General features: G+C 39.8%; 2 protein-coding genes across 2 annotated transcripts; one reads left to right on the top strand and one right to left on the bottom strand.

The window, feature by feature from the left end:
• The first annotated feature begins 674 nt into the window (after positions 1-674).
• spag5 (sperm associated antigen 5) lies at positions 675-15,914 on the top strand. The gene is made up of 25 exons (XM_022218192.2): positions 675-774; positions 1,877-1,947; positions 2,041-2,169; positions 2,250-4,531; positions 4,667-4,859; positions 4,982-5,098; positions 5,270-5,362; positions 5,493-5,627; positions 6,106-6,225; positions 6,319-6,411; positions 6,588-6,722; positions 6,834-6,927; positions 7,059-7,206; positions 7,301-7,351; positions 7,461-7,635; positions 8,615-8,748; positions 9,110-9,278; positions 11,428-11,569; positions 12,190-12,421; positions 13,646-13,778; positions 13,899-13,979; positions 14,086-14,235; positions 15,340-15,414; positions 15,556-15,636; positions 15,728-15,914. The coding sequence occupies exons 2-25, from the start codon at positions 1,909-1,911 to the stop codon at positions 15,797-15,799; spliced, it is 5,073 nt and encodes a 1,690-aa protein (XP_022073884.2). The 5' UTR covers positions 675-774; positions 1,877-1,908; the 3' UTR covers positions 15,800-15,914.
• Positions 15,915-18,074: 2,160 nt separating this feature from the next.
• On the bottom strand, positions 18,075-19,976 carry foxe1 (forkhead box E1). Its single transcript, XM_022218191.2, has one exon. It carries the CDS (start codon positions 19,649-19,651, stop codon positions 18,563-18,565), a length of 1,089 nt encoding a protein of 362 aa, XP_022073883.1. The 5' UTR covers positions 19,652-19,976; the 3' UTR covers positions 18,075-18,562.
• Positions 19,977-27,774: the final 7,798 nt, after the last annotated feature.

Genomic DNA, 27,774 nt, shown 5'->3' with positions numbered 1-27,774 from the left:
GGGGTTTCCTTTGGCTTCTTCAGGTTCCTTCCACAGTCCAAAAACATGCTCAGGTTAATTGATAATTCTAGATTATCCGTAGGTGTGAATGCAAATGTGATTGTTGGTCTGTATAGGTAGCCCTGCGACAGACTGGTGACCTTTTCAGGGTGTCCCCTGCCTTCACCTTAAGTCAGATGGGATAGACTCCAGCCCCCTGAGGCCCCAATGAGGATAAAGCAGGATAGATAATGGCTAGATGCATGAATTTTGCTGTGTTGGAAGAAACTGGGGATACAATGACTAAGCTTTAATGAGAAATGCTGACTAGGAATTCTCTTAAACGTGTCTCTAAAAACTAAGAAAGGTTTAGAATATAGGAGAATTTCTCAAAGTTGATTTTGAAATGTTAAAAAGTTTGTATTTTCTAAAAATTAACGTAAGGAAAATGATGTTTATCATTAAGGCAGCGGTAAGAATTAAGGTGTTATTTTTCATATACAGGCTTGATTATTATATTATATGATAATAAGATCAAATGTACACCACAGCCTGCTGATATCTAAGAAGCGTAAGAACCCTGCTGCGGTGACATTAGGCTCCTGTAGGGGGAGCAGTCGGCGGTAGAACTCAGCGCATCACGCAACCACCGAAGAAGAAAAATGGACCAATAGCAGCGCAGACATTCGTGTTTTGAATGAAACGCGGTTGATGGCAGTTCAACACAACATTGGTTTACCCTGGACTCGTCACTTTCCACGACATTGAATGAAGGCGGCTGGTAACGTTTGAAAGGTAGTGTACTTTTACATAATTTAGTCAAATCAAATGTCATTTGGCTACCTTTGTAAAGTGCGGGCACACTAACTTCAGCTTACATGAGTTACGTTAGCTAACGACTGAAGTAACGTTCCCCAAAGTGAGTCTACAAGCCTACGCCTTTATTGTTTTCTTTCCTAGCAATACATTGTGTGCACGTTCAGTGGTGTTTCGTGATTTTGGAGAGGGTTGGGTTGTTAAACGCTGTTATAAAGGCGCTAATAAGATTTTTTTTGTCAACTGCCTGTACCTGACAGGTCATCTAACGCCAGTACACTAGCTTCTTCGCTACCTTGCTGTCGTTGCCTGGATGTCTCTGTAGATACTAGATTATATGATAGAAACACAGTTTTTAAAGTCTCTTAAAAGAAATTGCATCCATTTGAAGTAAGGTAATTAATACTTTCTCTTTTTGATAATAAAATAGAAGACTTCTGTTTTCAGATCAGTTTCAGTGTAAGTAATGGGTGTCAAAATCAATAATCCTCATACTGTCCTGGGCATTAATAAGATATAAGGATAATCTGATTTAGTGAAATCAAGAGGATGTCTTTCAAAGTTAGTGTTCGTAGTACAAAACATACTTTTGTCCATTTTCATTCAGTGGTTTTTATTTAGTTATTTTATACAATATAGTTTTACTAAAGACATCAAAACTATAGAAGAATACATATGGAATTATGTTGTAAACAAAAAACTGTTAATCTTCACTGTTAATCTACAATGTAGAAAATAATACAAAAAAATAAAAAGCACTGAATGAGAAGGTGTGTCCAAACTTTTGACTCCTAGTGCCTATATTTTTATAAAGCAATGAAAGATATCCAATTGATTTATCTGTCTCAAACTGATCAAGTTATGTGTTTGATTGAACTGTGAATGTCTTTTGCACAGGAGAAGAACTGTGGAATTTGTGCTTCAACACTAAATTGAAAATTGCATTACGAGCCTCAGGATGATTGATTGAAGCTTAGAAAACCTGTTTGACCAATACCTAAATGTTGTTTGATCAGCTAAACAGCTTAAGCAACGTTTTACAAAACAGTTTTTGTGTGGATTTTTTTATCTTCTCTCACAGTTGTACAAGTAATTTCAAAGAACTTCAGAATAATGTCCTCCAAGAAGTCCAGTTCCAGTGGGGAAGACCCGGTAAGACTTTTGCTCTCTGTTGGGTGCCGTCGACAATGTGAAGTTATTATTGAGCAAGCGAGCTAACAATGATTCAACTTTTGTTGATGCTAGCCCCTCAGCAGAACTGGAGAACGTACCCCTCTGAGAAGCCTTGACAATGAAAGTCTGCACTTATCGACTCCATCATCAAGGTTCAAATCAAGATCACAGCTTAGTACTGCTGCTGTGAAAAAGGCGATGGTGGGTTTATGCTAACATTTGACTCTCATTGTTTTAAATGCATTCAAGACTTTCTCTTACTCACTCATTCTTATCGACAGGTTGACATTCCTCTCAGTAACCAAGATCCCCACTTGCACTGTCCATCCACTGGAATGATACAAACCAATCCATCCACTACTGATATGACAACTGCTCAGACTGATTCCGGACTTGGAGATGTAACATTTAAATCTTTCACCTGTGCTGGTGGTGAGGTTGAGATTCCAGACTCCTCCTTGTGTACAGAGGAGAATTTTTTGTTGCCGAATGACCAAGCTACATATAACAACGAAAGCGAAGATTCAGTCGCATCTCACAGTATGACAGTGCAGTCATGCAGTGAACATATAGAACATCCCTATCACAATCCTGAGATGAAAGAGTCTTACTCTGTTGATGTCAGTGCAACATGTCTTCGAGATATTCCCAACACTACGCTGACCTCTGGAGACCAGGATGACAAACAAGCCACTCAAGATTTAAGAGATGTTCCGAATGACTGCTGTGAAGAGAAATATATCACTTGGAAATCTTTTGTTGAAGACATGGGTGAAGTGGAAGTTTCAGATGCCACTAAACTACAAGATGAGACCATTCCTCTACCCAAGACAGGATTTTGTGAACCTTTACAAGACAACAGTGTAAATTTAACTCGCTTCTCTGTCGACAGTAGCCAGCTATGTCAGGTTGAACATGCTGATCATCCATACTGTAGCAATGAAAAGCCTTTTGTTCCTGTTATCAACACCTCCTCTGAAATCACAAGTTCTGACAATCTTTCTCATGGACTGAGTGATGTGACCTTCAAGTCATTTAACTGCGCTGGAGGAGAGATTGAAATTTCGGAGTGCACCAAGTCTGCAGATGAGACTGTTCCACTTCCAGCCAACCACACTGTAGCCAACAATGAGTCTTACTGTTATGATGTGGATCCAAGCGTGCAAGCTGGAGCTGATTTGCAAAACTGCAGTGAGCATTTAGATCACCCATACTGTGATGTTCAAAATTATTCATCACCTCTGCCTGGCAACTTTTCAGCAACCCAGGAATCATTTCCGTGCAACATAGATGCTGTAAGTGTTAAGCAGAGAAGCTTGATGATACCTGATAACCAGGCTTCCAGCCAAGAGAGTGGTAAATTCAGCTGTTTCTTCACAGCTGACGGTGAGGTTGAAAAATCAGATGATGTCAAGTTGTTTGAGAAGACCTCCTGTCCACTCAAAGACCAGGTTGTGGATCACCACAGCGTATGTACTTCTGTTACACAGCATCACATTCAAGACGACTATAAACAACCCAACAGCCACTTGGAAAATGATGAAGCTGTGGCAGATACTGACCCATCAGCTGTTAGTGGGTCTTCACTGACTACCACATCTCTAAAAGCTTTGGATAATGAAGCTGTTCAATGTGAAGAGCAAGAAAAGTCAAAGCATACAATTCAGCCTGAGGACAAGGATTTGCATTCAGTGGTTCATAGAACTGAGATTTCTGACTGCAGCCATCATGCAGCTTTGGCAGAGAGTCCTACACCTGGGGAAGTGCAGCAGCATTTGGAACATGTCTCTCAAATGTACTCCACCCAGACTCCCTCTGAATCCAGTGAGGCAAAAGACAGTGCCCTTGGTCCATCTGGAAATGGACCTGCTCTTTGTAACTCTGCAGAAGTACCTCCTGCAGAGAACTTTGCTGATGTTTTGAAAGTCTTGTCAGAGTGTCCCTCAGCTGCCTCAGCTTTGGAAATCCTCACTCCTGTTATCAGGAGAGCCTCTCAGTATTTGTTGAAGGATCGTGGGAATCCTACTCAATACCAGTTTTTGTCTGATGATTCTGCTCTTGAGGGCGAGAAGAGCTTCTTGGGTCCTGTTAACATCAACCCCACTGGGTTGTTTGCAGACCACTTGGACAGCCCCATACCCTGTCCTCTGTTCAACTCCACAGCACTGGGTGCCAAGCCCTCAGCAGACCCAGTCACAGAACCGGTCGAGAACTTGGCAGAGAAGCTCTGTGCAGCGCCTCAGTCTAAAGTTGAGAAGCCGGTTCTGGATGTGCCATTGATTCCCGATGGTCCACTTCAGCAGCAGCTTCGGCAGATGGCTGAGTTCCTTCTCTTGGCATCAGGAAAGATGGGCCTGGCTGGTGTCTCTGCTTCTGTTGCAGCTCCTACTGCCTTCATGGCTCCATCAGCTGGAACTCCTCCTGCAGAATCCTACAGTGTCTGTGTGGGCACAAGTCCTGTGAAGCTGGTGGACCACAGCCTTAACACATCTGGCCTTTTTGAGAGGAAGAGGGAGTTCACTGTGGTTGATGCCTGCACTGTGACTGATCCTATTCTGTGGAAGTGAGTGTTCTCTCTGCATTAGTCATTTACTCAAATTTAGATTGCACCTGATGATTTGTGATTTTGTAATTAACTTAATTGGCTTTGCTATTTCTTTATCTGTGTTCTTCATTCTTTCTGTTTATGTGATGTCAGTTTACTTCCAGGCAGCTTAGAGTGTCTCCCCAGGCCGGAGCTGGAACAGAGGTTGAAGACTAGCATGATAATGGTTGAGGCCCTGGTGCAACAGTTGGCTACAGCCAGGGCACAAGGATGTCCATCAGCAGGCCCTGCTCCCTCAGACCTCAGGGAGAAACTAGTGCAGACAGATCACACCGAGCTCAGTCAGGTAAGGACGCACACTGTTCATTTGCGTATTGAATTCTTTCACTGTGATGATGCCCTCCTTTTAGACTTCATAGGGACCATCATTTGTGTTTTAAGTAGCTAACTGTTTTGTGTTTTCGATAGACCACAATGCACCGAGACCTATATTTGGAAGCTCTGAGCAGGATTAGTGAATTGGAGCTCGATGGAAGTTCTCTGCAGAACCTCATGCAGTGTATGCAAGACATGAGGATCACACTGGTGAGACACAAACCACCTCATAACTACTGGTCTATGTTGTTTTGTTATAGATGGAATGCTCTGATCCCTCAGTTTGTATAAGGGCTTTATGCACCTATACAATACAGTATGTTTTTCTGATTTATATCATTTTGTGCAGGAGGGAAATAGTGTGTCTATTTGTCCCAACAGACTTCTTTAAGTGGCGAAACAGATGCTGCTCTCTCTAACATGAAAGAAACGGTCAACATTGTCAAAGAGGACCATGAAAGCCTCGTTTCACATGTAAGGAATCGTGTCCTCAATATCTTTCTAACGTGGCACAAGCAGCATGTGTCTTTCTATAATTTGTATTACCAGGCAATCAAATCACAGTATTTTACTAACTGTTGTGTACCATTCTTCTGTTGTTTAGTATGGGCACATGAAGTCTCTATTTGAGAAATCAAAGGAGACCCAGATAAGAATGATCCAGAAGGTCAAAGACGCTCTTCACCAAAGGAATGACATGAGGATCCAGATGGAGGAAGCCTTCGCAGTCAAGGAGGCAGTAAGCACTAATTATGAAATTGTTGTGGGGGGATTTTTTTATGTTTTTCATGAAGACACACACTTTTATTCATGTACTAATGAAATTGCACAAGGTTTTCAACACCATTAGCTAACACAATATAGCATTAGAACACAGGAGTGATGGTTGCTGGAAATGTTCCTCTGTACCCCTATGGAGATATTCCATTGAAAATCAGCCGTTTCCAGCTACAATAGTGATTTACCACATTAACAATGTCTAGACTGTATTTGTGATTCATTTAATGTTATCTTCAATGAAAAAAAATATGCTTTTCTTTCAAAAATAAGGACATTTCTAAGTGACCCCAGACTTTTGAATGGTAGTGTATGTGCAGTGGTATGCTTGATTTCTTTATGGATAATCTTTCATAGAGCTGTCCAAAGATATAACCAGTAATGTTGTGTTATGTGATATTTACGCAGCATCACATGTGTATCTGGTTGCCTGTTTGCAGGCCTTCAGTGCGATGGATCAGCTGAGGACACACTGTGCCGCAGAAATTTCAGCTCTAGAGAAGAGTGTGGGGTGTCAGCAAGAACTCTTGGCTGCACTACACCAGACCTATCCAGAACAGGTACACCAAGGGAAAACAAACAGCTTGATTGTTAAGTATTCGGCTTAGTGTCTAGTGTGTCTAATTTCTGTTTTTCTCTCTCTATTAATGCAGGTTGCATTAAATAAAACCTGTAGTGAAACACTGACATCGGCTTCTGATCTTTTGTCCCAAACCATGGAAGAACAGTCCAGCTTGATGAAGGAAGTATGTTCAATGTATTAACTACAGACTGTAGGCATGTAACTAAACCATTATGCTGTATGTTGGGATAGATATAAATTCCTCTTAGCCAGAAACAACTACATATCCTTATGTCAGAATGGTAACATCATTGTTTGTTGTCTGATAACGTTTCTTTTGCATGGTTCATCTTTTCATAGCTCTCTGCAGTCAGGAGCCTTCTGCAGAAAGCTGCTCCCATGCTGCTGAAGCTGAATGAGAAGGCAGCTGCTGCTCTGAGAGAGCGGGATGAGCATATCTCTGCGAGAGACCAGGCCATTGAAGAGCGAGAGCAGGTCACATGTCCATATTTTAGTTTGGACATTTACTGCCTTGCACCTCTTTTCTACTTGCCTCATAAAAAAATCTAATTATGCTCGTCGTTTCCACTAATTTGCACTCAACAGATTGAAGAAGAATTGAATGAAGCTCATTTGAATCTCCAAACTGCCAGAGAACAGATTGGTGATTTAAGTCTGCAAGTGACAATTCTGTCATCAGGTAAAAACGGACGTAAATCTGTGTAACGTTCTTTGGTTATTCCATCTCCTCATTTCTCAAATAATTCTCTTTACTAGTCTATAAATTTGCCAACATTTTTCTTCTGCTTCTGTTTTTAAAAATAACTTCAGAGATGGGTGTACTGCGACAGAAGCTGACAGAAAAAGAAGAGGAGACGGGTCAGCTAGAGAGGAAGGTGACGGAGCTGTCAGCAACAGTTTCCTCCTCGTTGGCCTCCTACACTTTCTTGGAGCAGGCTCTTGCTGCTGAGTCTACAAAGTATGATCCCCTTCCATTTTTATCAAGAAATTTAGCAACAAAAATGTTTTCAAATGCAGCATCTATATGCTCAAAACTGAATATTTTTTTTCAGGTTGCAGCAGTCATGGAAAGACATACAGCAAGCCAATGAGAGAGCAAATGAGTAAGTGGTGACATTCCCTGATTAACTGGAGTTATTTCCAAATGCAGTCATATGTTACAGAAAAAACACCACTTAATGCTGCAGTATGTGTTATTGTCTCTGTGTCCAGGTTGGAGGCATCACTGGGTCAGTCGGAGGAGCGAGAGTGTGAGCTGAGTCGGGCTCTGGCTCAGAGTGAGGAGCAGCTCAGTCAGCTGCAGATCCTCTCACAGTCTCAGAGTTTCCAGATCCAGCAGCTCCAGGAAGTTTGTACTCAACTCAAAGGCGTGCGGGAAATGAATGAGGTTAGCGCAGAGAGTGTGTATGGGTTGGACTGTTCCTGTGACTTAGACCCTCTTATTGTTCCTTTATGTGGCTTTTCATGTAGGCTGTTAACTGAAAATACACTGCTCGTCCAAAAAACTAAGAAAGTCACCACTTGGATGTATCTAAGCAAATAGGTAAGAGCCTTCCATTGGATAATTACTGCAGTGATGAATATGTTTCAGCTGCAACAACTTATTTAACTCTAGCTGATGCAGTGAGGAGCTTCTCATTTCTTAAACAACCACATTGAAGACATATCCTGTGGTCATGTAAAGGATGTTAATCTGTCTCAGAAGGGTCAAATTATTAAGGAGATTTCTGAAACTACTAAAATCCGGTTGAGAACCGTCCAACGCATTATTAAAACCTGAAGGATAGTGGTGAACCATCATCTTCGAGGAACAAATGTGTTCGGAACAAAGGCTTAGACGATCGTAAGAAATCAACAATAGAACTCACAGCTATGTTTAATAGTGAAAGTAAGAGTATTTCCACACGCACAATGTGAAGGGAACTCAAAGTATTGAAATTAATGCAACTCTAGACAGAAATAAATGCTGTGACATTGCAGAATCTTATCAAAATGATGCCACGGCGAACGTGTGTTGTTCTCGAAGCTAAAGACAGACCAATGAAATATTAGAATGTGCGACTTTTTTTGGGGGGGTGGGTGGGCAGTGTATAATCTGAGGAATCGATGGACCTTAATCTATAGAAATACTTTAGTAAAGTAAAATTCTTTGCATCATATAATTAATTTTGTAGCTACGTCCCTTGTAGTCTAATTGTAACTGAGTATGCATTTTAAACTATAAAAGCTTTTTGGTTAATCTGTCAGCAGGTTTCTGATCATAAACTGCTGTTGACAGACTTGTTCAACCATCATAGAAATACTTTTTGACTTCCGTCCTATGGTTGATTTCTAGGTAAATGTTCCTGTTGTCTTTTCTGTTTTAGTTCTTGCAGATGGAGAATGAGTTGGCAAGGGAGCAGGTGGCTGAAAGTGAGCGTTTGTTAAGGGAAAGCATGCAGGGGCTTCGAGAGAGGAACATCGAGTGCGAGGACCTGAAAGGAGAACTTTGCCAACTTCAGTAAGTTCAAGTGAACAACATCTATGTAGTCTTGTCATTTTTGTGTTTTCCAATTTCGTTACTCATCATCAACTGATTTTGTGCTAATATATTTTTTGTTTGTTGTTGACTGTTTCTATTGTATTTAATGGAATGTGCTTGTAAAATATTTGTCAAAATGTTTTTTTTTTTTCAATTTATGTGAGTGGAACTAAAAGGAAATATAAAGCAATACGTCTCTTTTTTTAAGTGTGATTTGATCTAGATAAAAAGTTCTCGGTGTGTAACAAGTCCTTGAAACCCTCTCTCTTGTTGTAAAATTGTTTAATGATTTGTCTATATGCTGAATGATGACTTCCATGTTTGTGTACGTGTGATGCAGGCTTGAGAACGGGAATTTGCAGGAAGAGCTGGAAACCACAAGGACCAAAGCCAGTGCAACGCAGCTGGAGCTCGGAGAGAAGATGGCTCAGGCAGTCACGGACATCACCTTGCTGCATCACACACTGAGGGGACTGACCAACGAGCTACATGCTGCTCTTAGCGACCAGGTAACAATCAGCACAGTAACACAACTTAACCAGAGTTTGTCAGGTTTGTCCCACAACTGTTGCATGGGCTCAGACTTGAATAATATAGATCCATACGGCATGCAAAGTGGCATCTGTTTTTCTAATAACATTAAGAATGTGTTACTTGTGGTGGTTAAGGAGCCATGAAACTACACTTAAAAAAAATATAAACGCAACACTTTTGTTTTTGCTCCCATTTTTTATGAGATGAACTCAAAGATCTAAAACTTTTTCCACATACACAATATCACCATTTCTCTCAAATATTGTTCACAAATCTGTCTAAATCTGTGACAGTGAGCACTTCTCCTTTGCTGAGGTAATCCATCCCACCTCACAGGTGTGCCATATCAAGATGCTGATTAGACACCATGATTAGTGCACAGGTGTGCCTTAGACTGCCCACAATAAAAGGCCGCTCTGAAAGGTGCAGTTTTATCACAGCACAATGCCACAGATGTGGCAAGATTTGAGGGAGCGTGCAATTAGCATGCTGACAGCAGGAATGTCAACCAGAGCTGTTGCTCGTGTACTGAATGTTCATTTCTCTACCATAAGCCGTCTCCAAAGGCGTTTCAGAGAATTTGGTAGTACATCCTCACAACCACAGACCACGTGTAACCACACCAGCCCAGGTTGAGAGGGACAGAAGAGGTAGAGGGGGTGGGGGATGAGGAAACATAACACACATTGGTGGCAAACATGCATGATAAGCTAGATGATACATACAAAGTACAAGCCAACAATGCAGGGTTCTTGCCAGGATTTTTTTTCAGCGTAACGGCAGGTCCTCCTGCGCGTGCGCGCAATTGATGGGAATGTGCATGCGTGCATGCGCAATAGACGGGAACGGGTCAATCGACAGGAAAGTACGGCTGATGTGGGGAGACATAAATTAACCTAGATAGGCACCCAGTTGATAAAAAACAAACGCACATGGCGTTATCTGTCAAAATAACAGTGCAGCAGCCCTAATCACAGTGTTAACCCTTCCTGTTCGACCCCCGACCGTGGTCAGGAAGCCCGGGGTTAAGCTCCTTCACTTCAGCAGCAGCCGTAGAGGCAAAGACACAGGAGCCCAGCCGCATCGAAGAACACTGCAGCCTTTATTGTCTATAAACAGTGGCTGAACCACACAGTACCTCCAACCCAGCAACTACACACCTCTCCACCTCTACCGACTGCACCGACTGCCCGTCTCTCTCACTCGCTCTCCCCCTCCCTCCCACACACACACACGCTGCTCTCTCTCCCACTCTCATGACGGAGCCACAGACTCTCATAACAACAGCGTAATCTTTGAAATGCGCTGGCATAGCGGCCCTAATCACAGCGTAATCTTTTAAACTGAGCGTAATGGGCCGTTATGACAGCGTAACGGGCCGTTACGCTGAAATGCGCTGGCGAGAACCCTGCAATGAACTCATTCATAAGTTTACTATCTTACTGGGATTAAACATGCTACTTATATAACTGGTAGTAAGATGCAAACAGTGTGTAGATGAGCATATTAAGTAAAATGAGGACGATGCAGAGTAGACTGGTGGAAATGGGCAGCTGTAAGCAGTGGACTGGAGGAAGGTCAGCAGCAGCATCCCACAGTGGACATGATGGAGACTAGGCCAGTTGGTGGGACAGAAACCACAGATCAGAAGCATCCAGCTCTGGGACTGAGAAGGACATGGGGGGACACAAAATAAATGCAATGCAATAATTTAATATATAGTAAATATATCTAGTAATATGCATGTAGTAATACATAGGTAATGAGAGAAGGGCTCCCTACATCAAGAGAGATCCCCCAGCAGCCTAGGCCTATAGCAGCTTAACAAAGAGACGTCAAGAAGAAGTCAGTTGTGCCCCGTTAGTGCGGACTCCAACTGACCAGAGTGAGGGCTAACTATAAGCTTTGTCAAAAAGGAAGGTTTTAAGCCTGGACTTAAAAATAGAGCGGGCGTCTGCCTCCTGAACCCAAACTGGGAACAGGTTCCACTGGAGAGACGCCTGATAACTGAAGGCTCTAAATCCCATTCTACTTTTAGAAATTGTAGGAACAACAAATAAGCCTGCAGTCTGAGAGCGAGAAATAACTTCTAAGACAGAATTTGGTTGATGTGTTATGTTTCAGAAACCAGAACTAAGAAAGGATGAAGAGCCACAACCGGTCTGCATCATGGAGCGCCGTCACTTCTCCAGCTCCTTTGTAGACAGCATCATGGTGGCATTAGCTGCTGAGAAGGAGGAAGATGCTGGAACAGGCACTCGATCAGGTATTGCTGCTCACTCCACATGTGTCTTTGAACATCTGTGGCCAGTAAGGACCAGAGCTGATCTAGAAATATGATTTATTTATGATGATGCAATGTAATTATGTTGATTACTAGTTTAATTTACATGGCTTAAATATACTGTATGTTCAGCATGTGTCTCCTTTTTGGAATAGAGACTCTAAATGCTTAGTAGTCCATTTCCTAAAAAGAACACGGTGTTCTTCAGGTAGGAAGCGACAATGACGTGTTCTCGTGCTCCAGTAATTGTAGCTGTTCCTTTCACACTCTGTTATTCTTGTCCTTTCTCTGTTATCTGCTCATGTAATTAGCACATTTTCAGATATTAATCACTGCCTTCATTTTCTGGCTGTCATCTAAAATTTACAGCTAAAATTGCTCACTGTGTTTTGAATTAACGCATGGCTCACATGAGTAATTTTGAGGCATTTATTATCTGCTGAGCCAGAATCTGGGCAACAAGAGCTGTAATTAAGTGAATATTGTGCACCTGCGTGGGAAAATCAAATGACAGAACTCAAACTCGGTAGATAGAGAGCTTAAAAGTCATCTGATGACTTCAAACAGTTGAAAATCTCGGCTCAAGTTCGCTGTCTCTTCAGACCCCTCAGACACACCGGAGCCACAGTGCGACACTTTGTTCAGTCAGACGAGCGCCTTCACCCGCATTGCAGCCGTCACCCCAAAGAAGAATCTGAATGCAGAAGAAGAGCAGCAGAGCAGTGTGGCTGAGCTGCTGGCTGACCTGGACAGCACCGTCACCGAGCTCGTCCGCACCATGAAGTTGGTACAACAACGCAAAGATGCTCAGCTGGAGGAGCTGCACAGCACCGTGTAAGTGCTGTTAAATTCTGAGTTCGGGGAATTGGAAGCTGATTTGAGATTATGACGAATACATTTCTAGATGCATTAGATGAATTAGGAATTTGTTAATTGACTAATTAGCAGATTTAAATTTTTTTGGTAGTTGTTAGTTAACTGATCTCTTTATGAAATGTTGCAAAATCATAAAAGGCCCAACACAAGTTTCTGAACCTAAAAACACTCAGATTATAATAATGGGAAATGGAGAGGAGGAGCAAGTTCTGATTTTTGAAAAGCAGGATTCGTCATGTTTATCAATTTTAGCCTATTTAGTCTAATCTGCTAATCAACAGAAATGCATCTGCAAAAATTTAGACCAGGGGTGTCAAACATGCGGCCCGCGGGTCATAACCGGGCCTCCAGAGGGTCCGAGTCGGCCTGTAGGACGACTTTGTAAAATGTAAAAATTACAGAGGAGACATCAACTGCAGACTGTACATTTGTACAACTATAAATTTAAAATATTTTCTTGACCGTGACAAATTGTTTTGATTATAAAGTAAAATAGTAGATTGCTCATTGTTATTTTGACATGTTGTGTCTCATTTTTGTAATGTTTTGTCTTGTTTTTGTTGCTTTTTTGTTTTTTTTGACTGACTTGTCGTTTTGTTTCTCGTTTTTGTCATTCTGTGCTTCCTTTTTGTCTTGCTTGTGTTTTTTGTCTCATTTTTGTCATTTAGTGTTTTACTTTATTTGTTTTATGCGTCTTTTTGTCATTTTGTTTCATGCTTTTGTCATTTTTTTGTCTCATTTCTGTCGTTTCTGTAATTTTTCAGCTCGTTTGTGTCTTGTTTTTCCTTTTTTTTTTTTTTTTTTGGCTCCCTAACATTTTTGTCAAATTTTTTGTTTTGTATCATTTGTCTAATTTTTTGTCATTTTGTGTCTCACCTTTGTAATATTTTGTCTTGTTTTTGTTATTTTTTTTTGTCATTTTTAACATGAAATAATATGCCGTTCAGTTCCAGATACCTGTGACCAAATTTTTTGTGTTTTTGTAGATGATTAACTGAGGCATAATGTTCTTGAAATTAAATTTATTTTTCTGAACAAATTTCAGTTTGTTCATAATGTTTTCCAAAAAGATGATTCCTTAAATGTGAACAATTTCGGAATATGCTTTTAATAAATGTAGCAAAATGTAAAATTTACGCCAACGCATGCCCCTCTTTAAGAATATCTAATGTGTTGTTCCAGCTGTGGCCTGCAGGCGGAGCAGCAGGCTGCAAACATCAGGCATGAGGCTGAAGTGTGTGAACTGAAGCATCAACTCAGCCGTCTCAATAACCTGGCAGAGAGGGGAAATCAGGCTCTGCAGCAGAAAGAGCAGGTAAAGTTCTGCTTGTACTCGGCATCAGCTGGTACAGACGACTGCCGACTGATGGGAATGATTTATTCAAGCGGGCAAAAACACTGACAAGTTTATTTAACAGTATTCCCTTCTGTACAGGATGAGAAAACTGTGACAAAGTTGATAGCAGAGGTGCAGGAGGCCCAGGAAATCCTGAACAAACACAAGACTGACAACAGCGTAAGCCTCCAAATGACTGTTTTTAAAGCACTTTGAATTCTCTGTGTAGGCCATTGTCTTAATTTTTGTCTGAATATTTGTTGGTTTTCCTTTTTTTTTCTCGTAGGATTTGCGAAAGGATGTGACTGAGCTCCGTCGTGCTCTCCAGCAGTCGAAGGTGGAGTCTCAGTTCCTGCGGGAGGAGATGAGGAAAGCCGGCAGCCAATCAGCTACGCCGACACATTACATGGAAGAGAAGATCCAGTTGTTGAAAGAGGTAGGGAAATTAGTAGTAAACATTGACATCTCCTCAGTTTTCATACGATTTTTGAATATATATATATTAGTTAAAGTTGCTCAAAAATGAGTTAAAGTTGCTCTGTATATTATATAAAGTTGTTCAAAAATTAATTAAAGTTGCTCAAAAATTAATAGTTCAAAGAGTAGTTAAAGTTGCTCTATATTATTTAAATTTGCTCAAAAATGAGTTAGTGGCTCAAAAATTAGCTTAAGTTGCTCAAAAATTAGTTTCTCTGTTAGTTAAAGTTGCTCAAAAATGACTTAGTTTGTCCACGTTAGCTAAAATTGCTAAAGTTATTATTGTTTAATGTTGCTCTATATTAGATAAAGTTGCTCTATATTAGTTAAAAAGGCTCAAAGTAGTTGCTCAAAGATTATTTAAAGTTGTTCTATATTATTTAAAGTTGCTCTATGTGTTTTAAAGTTGCTCAAAAATGACTTAGTCTTTCCACATTAGCTAAAATCGCTCTATATAAGTTAAAGTTGTTATTGATTAATGTTACTCTGTATTAGATAAAGTTGCTCTACATTAGATGAAGTTGCTCTATATTAGTTAAAAAGGCTCAAAGTAGTTGCTCAAAGATTATTTAAAATTGCTCTATGTTTTTAAAGTTGCTTAAAAATGACTTAGTTGTTCCACATTAGCTAAAATTGCTCTATATAAGTTAAAGTTGTTATTGGTTACTCTATATTACATAAAGTTGCTCTATATGAGCTAAAGTTGATATTATAAAGCTGATTTATATATTAGCTAAAGTTGCTCTAAATGAGTGTAAGTTGCTCTATATTGTTGAAAGTTGCTGCACATTAGCTAAAGTTGCTCTATATTAGTTGAAATTGCTCAAAACAAGCTACAGTTGATATTGGTTATAGTTGCTCTTTATTAAAGTTGCTCTTCATGAGTTAAAGTTGCTCTGTATTAGTTAAAGTTGCTCTATATTAACTAAAGTTGCTCTATTTTATTTAAAGTTGTTCTACATGAGTTAAAGTTGACCTACAGCACTGTTTAAAAAAAGTCACCCCAGACTTTTGAACGGTAGCGTCTATATTCTCAGACGTCTCTTGAATTTCTCTCTTGTAGGTTCAGCGACTGAAGGTGAGTCTTCAGGAAGCGGAGCAGGCGAGAGTTAAACTCCTTGAAAGAGCAAAAAGACACGTAAGTACTGAACATCCAGTGTTCCACGTACTCCTGACCACATACCAGAACTTTTCTCTGTCGCGGTAGAAAAGCATTAAACGGTCTTCATGACGTCGACGACTTGATCAGTTACATTCATGCTTTTAACGTCTCTCACAGCAAGTCATCCATCAGACCAACCAGCAGAAAAGTGAGAATGAGCTTCAGATATTAAACAACATGATAAATAAAGTCAGGGAGGTGAGAGATGCTTTTTATTCTTCATCTTTGCTATCCTGTCTATGAATAGAACGCATGTTTAGATAGAAATGTTTTCATTTTTGCCTCGCAGACGCTGTTGTCTTTGCCGGAGATTGTGAAGAATTGCGACCAGCTCCAGCAGCTCGTTGAATACATCGGCTGACATGTTTTGTTACGGTCGCTTGTGTTTGTTGTATTTATGTCTGTTATGTTTTGGCTTTTCGTGGCTGTAAGTGTTCAGATTTTTTTTAGCAATAATAAAGTAATTTTCAATTGTTTTTTGTGTCATATGCTTCCTTTTTGAATATTAAGAAAATAAAAATCACACAAATTAAAATGAATGTTTTAAAATATTAATAGCAGCCGTTACGGATGCTATAGCATACTGAATACACTGATGGTCCAAACTAAACCTTGAATGCAAAACATATGATTCAAATTATTACCACATAGACCAGGGGTGTCAAACATGCACTCAGCGGGCCAAAACCGGCCCTCCAGAGGATCCATTCTGGCCCAAAGGACGGCTTTGTAAAGTGTAAAAACTGCAGAGAAGACGTTCACTGCAAATTGTAAATTTATAAAACTAGAAATATAAAATAATTTCTAGAGTGTGACAAGTTGTTTTGATCATGAAGTAAGGCACTCGTTGCTCATTGTTCTTTTGTCGTTTTGTGTGTCATTTTTGTAATATTTTATCTTTTTTTTTCTGACTTGGTGTCTCATGTTTTTGTCAATTTGTTTCTTTTTTCGTTTTGTTTCCTTTTTTCCCCCCACTTGTCTTTTTTGTCAATTTGTCTTTTGCTTTATTCATCGTTTTGTGTATTGTTTGTGTTCTTTTGTCTTGCTTGTGTTTGTCTATTTTTTTTTGTCATTTTGTGTCTCGCTTTTGTTTTTGGTCTCATTTGTGTCATTTTTCCATTTTTATGTTGAACTTTTTTGGCTCTTTTTGTTTTGTTTCTCGCTTTTGTTTTGTGCCTCATTTTTGTTATATTTTGTTAGTCTTGTTTTTGTTGTGTTCTGTCTTTTTTTTAAAGTAAAATACTATATCATTCAGTTCCAGAAACCTGTAACTAAATGTTTTGTTCCTTTGTAGATAAATTGTGAGCTGTGATGTGTAAATGATAAACTGAGGCATAATGTTGCTGAAATTTAATTTCGTAACAAATTTTAGTTTGTTCATGGCGTTTTGCATACAGATGATTCCTTAAATGTGAATGTTTTCAGAATGTACTTTTTTGCACTTAAAGGAAAATTTGGAATTGTGATTACTTACAGGTTATTCTGCTGTGATTTTAACTGGTCTGTCCCACTTGAAATTAAATTGGGCTGAATGTGGCCCCTGAACTAAAATGAGTTTGACATCCCTGGATTAGAATTTCGCTGCCTTATTGTAATAAAACTTAACCATGCTTTTAAATATAGATATACTTGTACTATCAGTCCAGTGAAAGTGTTAGTGTTTACTTGTTTGTATTGCAATAGGTTTTCATTTCCTCTGTGGACATTTAAGTGTTCAGTAAAAGTTGGGAAAAATGTGTTTGTTCCACTTTTTCAGACTTTTGCTATATTATTCCAGACAGTATTTCTTTTGGTTTTTCTATTGTTGCCAGTGAGGAACGGCAGTGTAGAGAACACAGAAGCTGAAATAAATCCATGCCCTTTTATATATTGTCTAATTATAGAATACTGAATAAATGCAAAGTGTTTTTTTTTTTAAAAAAAAGCCCAAAATCTGTCTAAAGCTTTTCAGATTTCTCCTTTTAAAAGTCTCATAATTTAGAATTTGTTGATTAATGTTATTCTCATTTAATCTTCATGGATTTTTTTTACTTAAGCAGCACTCAAGAAAAACCTCAAGTGATAAATCTGTTTTGTTTTTTTTTTGGATAAAAAATCAATTAACTACAATGAGGTTTCACCACACGAGCCTCATCTTGTCAGACTTGGTGTGGAAAAGGTTTCTTGTGTTGTCTTAACGTTATGGGATGAACTATCGAGTTACAAGTCAATTCATTTTTTTGTGATTAGTGGATTCACGTCTAAGTGGTCGGCTGATGTCTGGACATGATAATTGGGGCCGGTCACAGTCGCTGCTAATACTGCGGCTCCAGACAACACTTCAGAGCAGCCGAGCTGAAACGGAGTAAAAAGCAACACAAGGACAAAAGCAGAACAATTATGTTTTATCCTCGCTGGCATTATGTCTCAGTCTTTTGGTAGCTCTACCTTTATTACCACTGATTTATGGCTACTACAAAAGTATCTGTGATATGTGACGCCTGCCTACAAATCTAACTGCCCTCTGGGAGCAATAAAATGAACCAATTACAAGGTAATGTTTTGGCACAGTGGCTTAAAATGTAATAGCAATCACTGTCAATAATTTAAATAGTTTATTCTTGAAGAACAAAAAGTGCCATACCATGCTGTTTATTTCCAAAAAGATAAGAGGCAAAAATGCATTTTCATTTGGCAACGAAATACATGCAGATGCATTAAAGCTTCTTCATACAAGCCACTTATTGCAACACCTATGACCACGAAGCACAATAATTTATACAAACATTTTAAACTCAGCAGTACTGCAAATATTTTACTTGGACATTCAAGTCATGGCGCAATAAAAAGAAAAACAACTTGCAACAGCACACAAATTCAATGTATTATACACTCTAGAGCTCATGCTGTGAAGACGTTTAAACTAAAGCTATGTGTCTAAAAACAGTTTGGAAAATGGGTTTTAGGAATAATGTGGAAAATCACAGTTATGTCAACAGAGGTCAGCCTGGTAATTCTTTTCCTGAATGAAAGTTAAGAACAAAGAAAAGTGATCGTGTTTGGATGGCTCACTTTATGACGTCTCAAGTCTCTGACGCTCTTTTTAAAAAAAAAAATGTGTTGAGATGCTCAGATTCTCAGTAGCTTAGATAGCAGGAACAAAGCGGTCCATATTCCCCGGGTACGTGGGGTGTCTCAGGTACCCCCCGGTGTTGGCGATGGGACCTGCAGCACCGTTATACTGGGAGAAAGAGCCCAGCTGCACTGGGGAGCCTCTGCTGTAATGGTCCATGGTTTCTGTGGGCCCGTGAGCCGAGGCATGGATCCGTCCTCCGGCTGCGTAGCCCTGGGTGTGACTCTGTCCGTACGAGCCCTGGTGCGGGTGGTGGTGGCTGTTTGGACCAGAGTAGGTGAACCCTGCATGTGTAGAGGGGCGGGATGCAACAGGACCTCCGCATGGTTGACTCTGGAAGCCCGGAGCTCCCAGGCTGCAGGGACTGGACCCACTGGAGAGGCCCTCAGGACTGAAGCTCCGGTTGGATTGCTGTATCACGTCTGGCCCCTGACCCGACAGCATGCCGGCTGGACTCGGGTGTCCGATGATGTTGTTGATGCTGAACATGCGGGCCTGACCGTGTCCGAACCCTGGAGGTGATGAGGAGGGGTAATAAGCGGAGGGCAGCTGCTGCCCGTAGGTGGAGCTGACTGTCATGTTGGGGTAGACTGAGTTGGTGTATGCGGCTGATCTGGTGATCTGGACCGGAGAGAAGACTGGCGTCTCGTGCACGTACGAGGTGTAAGTGCTCAAATCACAGCGCTTAAACCTCTTCCTGCGTCTCAGAAAGCTGCCGCTCTCAAACATGTCCTCTGCGTTGGGGTCCAGTGCCCAGTAGTTGCCCTTCCCCGGCCGTCCCGGCTCTCGGGGGATCTTGATAAAACAATCATTGAGAGTCAAGTTATGGCGAATGGAGTTTTGCCATTTCTTTGAATTGTCTCTGTAGAAGGGGAAGCGCTCTGTGATGAACTTGTAGATGCCCCCCAGTGTCAGTTTGCGGTCCGGGGAGTTGGCAATAGCCATGGAGATGAGTGCAATGTAGCTGTACGGAGGTTTCCCCCTCTGGAGGGGTCTCTTCCTCCTCCGACCTCGGGGCTGATCCTCAGTCTGTGGAGGAGGATTGGAGGCAGGCAAGGTGGTGTCTGCTGGAGACTCTTTCTCCACTTTGACCACTGGCATTGTTGTTCAAAAAATCCTCCCTTAAAAGACAGATTAAACAGTGAACTTGCTGCAAAAGCTGCACAGTGTTCCACAGCTCTGAGGAAATTCCCTGCGTCGGAGGAAACAATTTAGATCCTGGACAGATCAAAACAAGAGCTCTGGTCCTGCTAGAAAGCTCACATTAGATTTTTATCAACTCACTGTTTCTGAGTCCAAATCCAGCAGGTCTTTAAAATAAAAGGAATCTGCTTCTCCCAGGAATCTTCTTTCACTAAATTGCTTGTCCGGCTTGACTCCTCCAGTTTGTTGTCGGGTTAAGTTGAAGAGCCGAGGTGTGAGAACGCCATTAGTGGTGTTTAAGGTGTGTGTGAGAATGAGTCACTCACGATACCTGAAGAGTGTATTACCTCGGCAGAGCAGCTCCAGGGCCACACCCCCCCGAGCATCACATGCTCTTAACATACCTCAGCTTTATAAGGGTCTATTGTTCATGTTTGACAAAGTCTGCATACCTTCAGGGGGATATTTCTATTTTAGTAGTCTTTTTTTTTTTAAATGAACCTGTAATTACATGTCTGAAATCCTGAAAAAGTGCAGAAAAAAATAATTTCTGGTTTGATTTTAAAGTTTTAACTGATCACAAACTAAACACTGAATTTCCACAGGTGACCTTTTACCACCTTTATTTACTTGCAACTATCAGATTCATTCTATTTATTTATTTAAGTTTCAGTCACCGTAACTGTCCAAACAGACCTGGTTTCCTCTTAGTATTCAAATCCCTGCTTAAAGCTTACCTCAGTTTATTTTAAAAACTCCAAAATGGTCCATGTTGTTTAGACGTTTAACTAAAACACCTCTTTAGTGGTAACTTAACCTATGAGTTGTTTTTTCTATCTTGCTTCCTTGTTTGTTTTGTGCCAGTGTTTGGACAGGCCAGCTGTGTTAAGAGATGTAAATGTTTTCCAGACAAAAGCCCTCCTGTGATTTCAGCATGCAAAATATAAGCCATCATCATGAAGCCCGGACGCAACCCGAGAGACAGGAATAACCAACCCTCCACATGGACGTTTCTCAGTGAAACTGGCTGTGTGAACTGGTGGTGAAAGTCAAATGCCTTGAGAGATTCTTTTTTTCTCTTTCTGAGTCTGTTGGTGTACACATTTAAATGAGCCATCTCGCACTTAGATAGTCCCAGCTGTGAAATCTCTGCTTTTAATCTGACTTTGTGAAGCCACTGAGGATGGAGACAATGCTGAGCTCTGGTGGTATGAAGTCCGGGGGCTCCTCAGGTTTGGGGTTCACCGCTTTAATCTCTTAAACAAACAGAGAGGGAACCACGGCTGCACACTCCCACTGCTCAGCACCGGCCTGGGTATAAACTGCAGGCATGTGTCAGAGCTGCAGCGTGGGTTTGCTTAGACAAACAGCCCGATGAAAGGTTTAGTCCTGGGCTGGATCCCTGCTCTATGCTGGTCTGGGCGCGGTATGTGATGAGATGAGGAGCTTTTTCAGGTTAACACGGGAATCCACAGACCTGAAGGCTGTTACCTGAAGGCCGTTCAGCTTTTCTGCTTTCAAGACACGGCATCTGATACAGAACACTGGCAGAGAAATGTTTGAAAAAGTACAAAACAAATACAATTTTAGGCAGGAGTGTCAAACATGCAGCCCTCCAGAGGGTCCGACTGCAGATTATAAATTTGTAAAACTATGAATTTAAAACAATTTCTAGACCACGACAAGATGTTTTGATCATAAAGTAAAATACCAGATTGCTCATTATTATTTTGTTGCTTTGTATCTCACTTTTGTAATATTTTGTCTTGTTTTTGCTGCTTTTTGCTGTTTGGTTTCTCATTTTTTGTCATTTTGTGTTTCCTTTTTGTCCCGCTTGTGTTCTTTGTCTTGTTTTTGTCATTTTCTTTCTTGCGTTTGACATTTTTTGTCTTGTTTTTGTCATTTGTCCATTTTTTGTTGCTTTGTTCATTTTTGTCTCTGTTTTGTTTGTGTCATTTGTGGCATTTTTTGGTCATTTTGTTTCTCGCTTTGGTCTTTTTGTGTCTCATTTTTGTAATACTTTGGCCTGTTTTTTGTTGTTTTTTGTCTGTTTTTTATCTGACTTTTGTCGTTTTGTTCATAAAGTAAAATACTATATCATTCAGTTTCAGACAACTAAATGTTTTCTGCCTTTGTAGACACTTTGTGATCTCTAAATTTTAATGTGTAAATGATAAACTTAGGCATAATGTTGCTGAAATTGAATTTACTTTTATTAAGAAAGAGAAGTAGGTCTTTCTTCAGGTTGTTCATAATGTTTTATAAAAAGATAATGCCTTTAATGTGAACTTTTCTCTCTAAAACAAAGGAAAAATGTGGAGTTGTGGTTATTTATAGGTTATTATTCCCTGATTTTACTGGTCCAGCCCACTTGAGGTAAAATTCAGCTGAATGCAGCTTCTGAACTAAGATGAGTTTGACACCCCTGATTTAAGGTGGAATGTGGCAGCATTTGTTAAGAAGCTGGATGAGTTTACTTTTATTATAGGTATTTAGTGAAAATGATCCCAGTATCTTTCAAACCCTGACAGTCTGTGTCAGTATCTAGACTAGTCTTCAATTTCTTTACACATTTTTTGGGATCATTATTATTTCTAAATATGTGATTACTGTCACATTTACCTGGAATTTATGGGTGCATAATTGTGCAATCATGGAAACAATGCCCTTTATTATAATAGGATTAAGTAACTATTGTTAGACAAAGCGACACATTTATTTAACATATTTTTAATTTAGTATACACATTATAACCTCTAGGATATATACAATATATTTGCATGATGGTCATTTTCATTTTTTTTTTCAGTTAAACTCAACATTTATTTCTCCCCATGTTGGACTTTTCAATGAATAAAAAAATTGACCACATTTTTATTAGCTTTAATGACGTGTTGTTATTAATCTATGAGAAAACTTGAATTTTCTTGAGGCAGAACTAGCTGACCACAACAAGAACGTATGTTTTTCCTCTTTTTATTTTTTTATTTTTCCACTCTTCGGTCTTTAGCATACGACTCAAACTCAGGCAAATGGAGCACAGTGCATTGTCATTGTGAGCCTTTTGCAGCGTCAATGGAAATACATGTAAATCTGATAAATTGATTCGTAGGAGCAACTTTTTCAACTCATTCATCATACAAAAAAAGCAAAATATTCACAAGTTTATGCCTCTTAAATGTGAAAACTATAGTGATGTTTTGAAGTTTTTTGAAAAAAAATTGAATATCTTTCCATGTTTATTCTAGGAAGGCAAAAATAAACTCAAAAATGTTCAGACAAGATTAATGTGACCACTTTTGGAGCAAGAATTCACATCCTAGTTTAGTTTCCCTTTTTTTTCAGGCCATCAAAGCCTTGTTCAAAAAGGTATGACATTAAAACGGTAAAAAAAAATAAGGAGAAAGGTGAGTATATTATACAGAGCATAGAAAAGATGCTCTAAAATCAACAAGAGCAAAGATCTAGTCCTGGTGGATGCAGGGAACCAGGCTGCATTCTGTGGCACATGTAAGTTAAATAAAATCATCAGCCTGTCGGGTTAAATGTTTTTTTTAAAGAGTATATTTGAGCTGAAGACAGAGCAAACAGAAGGAATATTGCACTCAGTTAATTCACTCCTATACAACAGAAACACAACAATGTGTTTGATTGTTGGCTTCTCCAGCCTCTGACAGATGTGATGGACATGTCACATCTTTGCAGCAGACCTCACCCTTTGCTTAAGACGGCTTCTCATGCTCGATGGTTGAGAACAATTGGTGGTGAGTAATTTCTCAGGTACTCGTTGTAGCTGGAACTCGGGCTCATAGCTGCCATAGTTTGCATATGCATCTCGATCTGGCACTCGCACAACATTTACTGTCTAATATTTGTTCGTGAGCCCTTTATCTCTGTGTTTGTGCTGTTGGATTAAACATATGACTTATGCTGCTGTTAAAGAAAAAAACAACAACCAACCACTGTCAGCCTTTGTGACTCAGTCTGTGTCAAATGGAGCATACTGTGAAACTCAGTAAGACTGTTTTCATTTAGAAAGTCAGCAAACTTTCACTGTTCACTAAAACAAGTAAGTAAGTCTAAGTAACAATCAGTATGCACTGCTGTTAAAGTTTGCAAGAGGGGACAATTTCATGTTTTCCATGAAAACTCACACTTTTATTCATGTGCTAACATAACTGCACAAAGGTTTTCTAATCATCAGTTAGCCTTTTTAACTAACACAGTGTAGCATTAGAACACAGGAGTGATGGTTGCTGGAAATGTTCCTCTGTTCCCTATGGAGATATTCCACTAAAAATCAACCGTTTCCAGCTAGAATAGTCATTTACCACATTAACAATGTCTGAACTATATTTGTGATTCATTTAATGCTATCTTCATTGAAAAATTACCTTTCTTTCAAAAACAAGGACATTTCTAAGTGACTCCAAACTTTAGAACGGTAATGTAAATGAATTGAAGTTGCTCTGTATTATTTAAAGTTGCTCAAAAATGAATTACAGTTGCTCTACATCAGTTAAAGTTAAACTGCTTTTGCTTTTGAGTAAATCATTTTTTAAGTTTTTCCACTTTCCGGTTGCAAACCCACCCAGTTGCATCAGTCAGTTGCAAACTGGGCCCCCAATCTTCCCTGAAGTGTACTTGGGTTTAGCGTCACTGAGTATACCTCGGAGCCTCCACAGCTAAGGGCCCTGGAGCCATGCACTGCTGCCGCCGTGAGAGGCCTCCACCTTTCCACCTCAGAGCAGCGTAGAGACGCAAATGATGGCTGGAGGTTGAGACAGCTGCTCCGGAGAGCAGCGCTGCAGCGAAAGGCAAATGAAGAGCTCTTCACTTTGTGTCTCACCTATACTTCTGACTGTGCCAGCGAGAAACGGCTCTCTCCAAACAAAGACAAACAAATTAGACATTTGAATTTGAACACTTGACTTGCACTATTCAGTGGCTGCAGCTATACAGGTGGCTTTTTGTACTGATACAAGTAAAGACAGAGCATCAGTGGTACTGGGGATAGGAGCAAATAATTCAAGCTTTAACAGTACATATGATAGGAGGAATGCATATATTTCATGTAAGTTGTGTACTAAGAGAAAAAAATGAAGAGTGATTAGACCCTACACTCGCCCATAAGTGGATTCAAAAATGACCCGCATAAGAATCAGTGCAGGGTTTTTTTTGCCATTTTTTTTTTTGTCATTTTTGGTTGAGAATAATCATTTGTATTATTTTTTCTTATATTTTTGTGCACACCAGCATGATTTCATGTTTGAAATGTGTTTATTTTTCACTTTATAACAGATTCTGAACATTTTGTTAACTGAGAAAGAAAAAAAATATTACACAGAACAACAATAGAAGAATGTCAATGTCCATTTTGTTGACATTTTTCCACTCTTTCCCTCCAGCTGTTGCTGCTCTCCATCCCTCCATCACCTCTTATATGATATTTTCAGTGATAAAAAGCTTGGGGTAGTAATACAAATATTACAATCTCTGAAAAGTATTAAAGGCAACTTATAAATGTAAATGTTGTGATATCGAAAGCACGTTTTTTTGAGGAATAGCTGGAATGTGAAATTATAAAAAACTTTTTTCAATAGATAGAAGATACTACAAGAAAACAATCTCACCGGGTCACTTTTACCCCACTTATAGATTGAGGGTTAAATATGCAAATGTGGCAACTTAATATTGACATGTTAGACTTCTCAAGGGCTGCACAGTGACGTAGTGGCTAGCACTTTCGCCTTGCAGCAAGAAGATCCCGGTTTGAATCCCGGCCTGGGCCTGGGATCTTTCTGCATGGAGTTTGCATGTTCTCCCTGTGAATGTGTGGGTTTTCTCCGGGTACTTCGGCTTCCTCTCACAGTCCAAAAATATGCTGAGGTTAATTGATTATTCTAAATTGCCCGTAGGTGTGAATGTGAGTGTGATTGTTTGTCTGTATATGTAGCCCTGTGACAGACTGGCGACCTGTCCAGGTGTCCCTTGCCTTCGCCCGAGTCAGCTGGGATAGGCTCCAGCACCCCCCACGACCCTAGTGAGGATAAAGCGGTGTATAGAGAATGGATGGATAAACTTCTCAACCCTAAAGGCTGTGCTTTGGTTTGCAAGTTGTGGATCAAAATATGACTTCTTTTAGCAATTATTACAAATAACTGATGGCTCAGAAACATCTACTGTCACATGTCTATATGTGACTATGAGTATGGTATGTAGAAAAAAATGGATTTTTAAAATTTTTATATATTATAAGGACTTCTTGCAACTAATGTTAATCAGGTTAGACCTATTAGACAATTTCTTTTTGAAATAATATAAAAAAATGTAAGTCTTTTTTTATTTTACCTGTAGTACCATGGAATGTAGACTTCCTTGAATTGTGCATTTGAAAACTTCTTATTTCCAAAGTCCTTCCAAATTTAAGTTCTCAAAAAATATGCTAAACACATATAAAAAGTATCATATTTTTAAACTCTATTATTTCTATATAATTTTAAATTCAAAAGGTGTTATTTGGTATTGAAAGCCTTTCAGTGACTGCACATTGTGTGTGTGTGTGTGTGTGTGTGTGTGTGTGTGTGTGTGTGTGTGTGTGTGTGTGTGTGTGTGTGTGTGTGTGGTCAGGTGCTGGATATACTTGTGGGGACCAAATGTCTCCACAACTTTAGGAAAACCGAAAACTCTGTCACTTGTGGGGACCTCATTTCGGGCCCCACAAGTTTAAACAGTGTTTTCTTGGCCATGTTGTTGTTACTGAAAAAAGTAAAAGTGCAAAAATGTTTCTTTAGGGTTAGCCATTGTTTTGGTCTGGGTTAAGGTTAGGGTTAGGGCAAGTGTTAGGGGTTAGATATGAATGGGAGTCAATGGTAAGTCCCCACAGTGATAGAAAAACACAGTATGTGTGTGTGTGTGTGTGTGTGTGTGTGTGTGTGTGTGTGTGTGTGTGTGTGTTTGTGACGTAGTGAGTTCACTGTTGAGGAAAGTGAAGGCGTCTTGTTTGCATTAGCAGCTGCAGGGGCTTGGTGTGGATGCAAAGTTCTGACGGTTGAGTTGCTCCAAACCTGGGGCAGTTTACATAACTGAAGCGCTGCACTGGCCGGGAGCCTGCCGTTAAATCACCGCGTGTCGGAGTGTGTTTGCGTGTGGCTCTCATTTACGTGTTGAGAAAAAGCAGACTTGACCCACTAAAGCTGGTAGTGTAAAGTCTACATAAACGCTGTTGAAGACGTTTTGTAAATTGCCCAACTGGCTTCATCGGTTTTACAAACATGTGGTGAGTCCCAGATGTTTGCACTTTTGCGGTTTGTTCATTTAGTTGCGTCACGTGGTCATCATTAGAGGCAATAAAGTTGTGTTAATTTAGGTGTGAACAAACTGCCTGATAAGGGGTGTGAGGGTGCAACTTTAGGTATCTAATAGCCTAAGATATTTATGTAGTGAAATCAGGAGTTTTTGAGCAACAAACGCATTTATCAGATACAGGAATAAGATACTGTACATGATGTGACAGATATTTACATCGCTTGTTTTGGCCTTTTCATTAGATTTGTAAAAAAAAAAAAAAAAAGGAACTAAGAAAATATAGAATTTTAGCAGCTCATTTTTTGTATTGGCCACATCCCTGGTTCGTTTCTGGTCAGGTGTCTTCAAAGCGTCTCCTCCCTCATGTGTTGTAATCTTCCTGAAGTCAAATGAGTGGGAACATACCAAACTAGAAAAGCACTCAGAGAGCGCAGTACCAAAGCACCAAAGCTGTTCATTCTCCCATACAGCAATTTCAGAAATGCAGCATTTTAAAAAAAAAATATTTTTTATTTTTTAGAAATGCAGCATTTGTTTATTAGGTATTCAGGATCAAAAATCATGGCCTCATAGAATGGTTCCATTTAATACAAATTTACCCACAAACAAAATGACCTTGCACTGAGCACTCGTGTGTTATGCATTTGTATGTTATGTACGGATACAGAATAAATATGTAGCAGGCGGAGGGAATTGATTGGGACTCAGAGACACCCCCACAATTTAATCAATTGTTCCTTGTATTATTTCCAGTGGATAAGTTCACAGTGATG

Source organism: Acanthochromis polyacanthus, chromosome 3 (assembly GCF_021347895.1).
Source record: "Acanthochromis polyacanthus isolate Apoly-LR-REF ecotype Palm Island chromosome 3, KAUST_Apoly_ChrSc, whole genome shotgun sequence".
Lineage (NCBI taxonomy): Eukaryota > Metazoa > Chordata > Actinopteri > Pomacentridae > Acanthochromis > Acanthochromis polyacanthus.
This window is presented reverse-complemented; position numbering and strand designations above follow the sequence as displayed.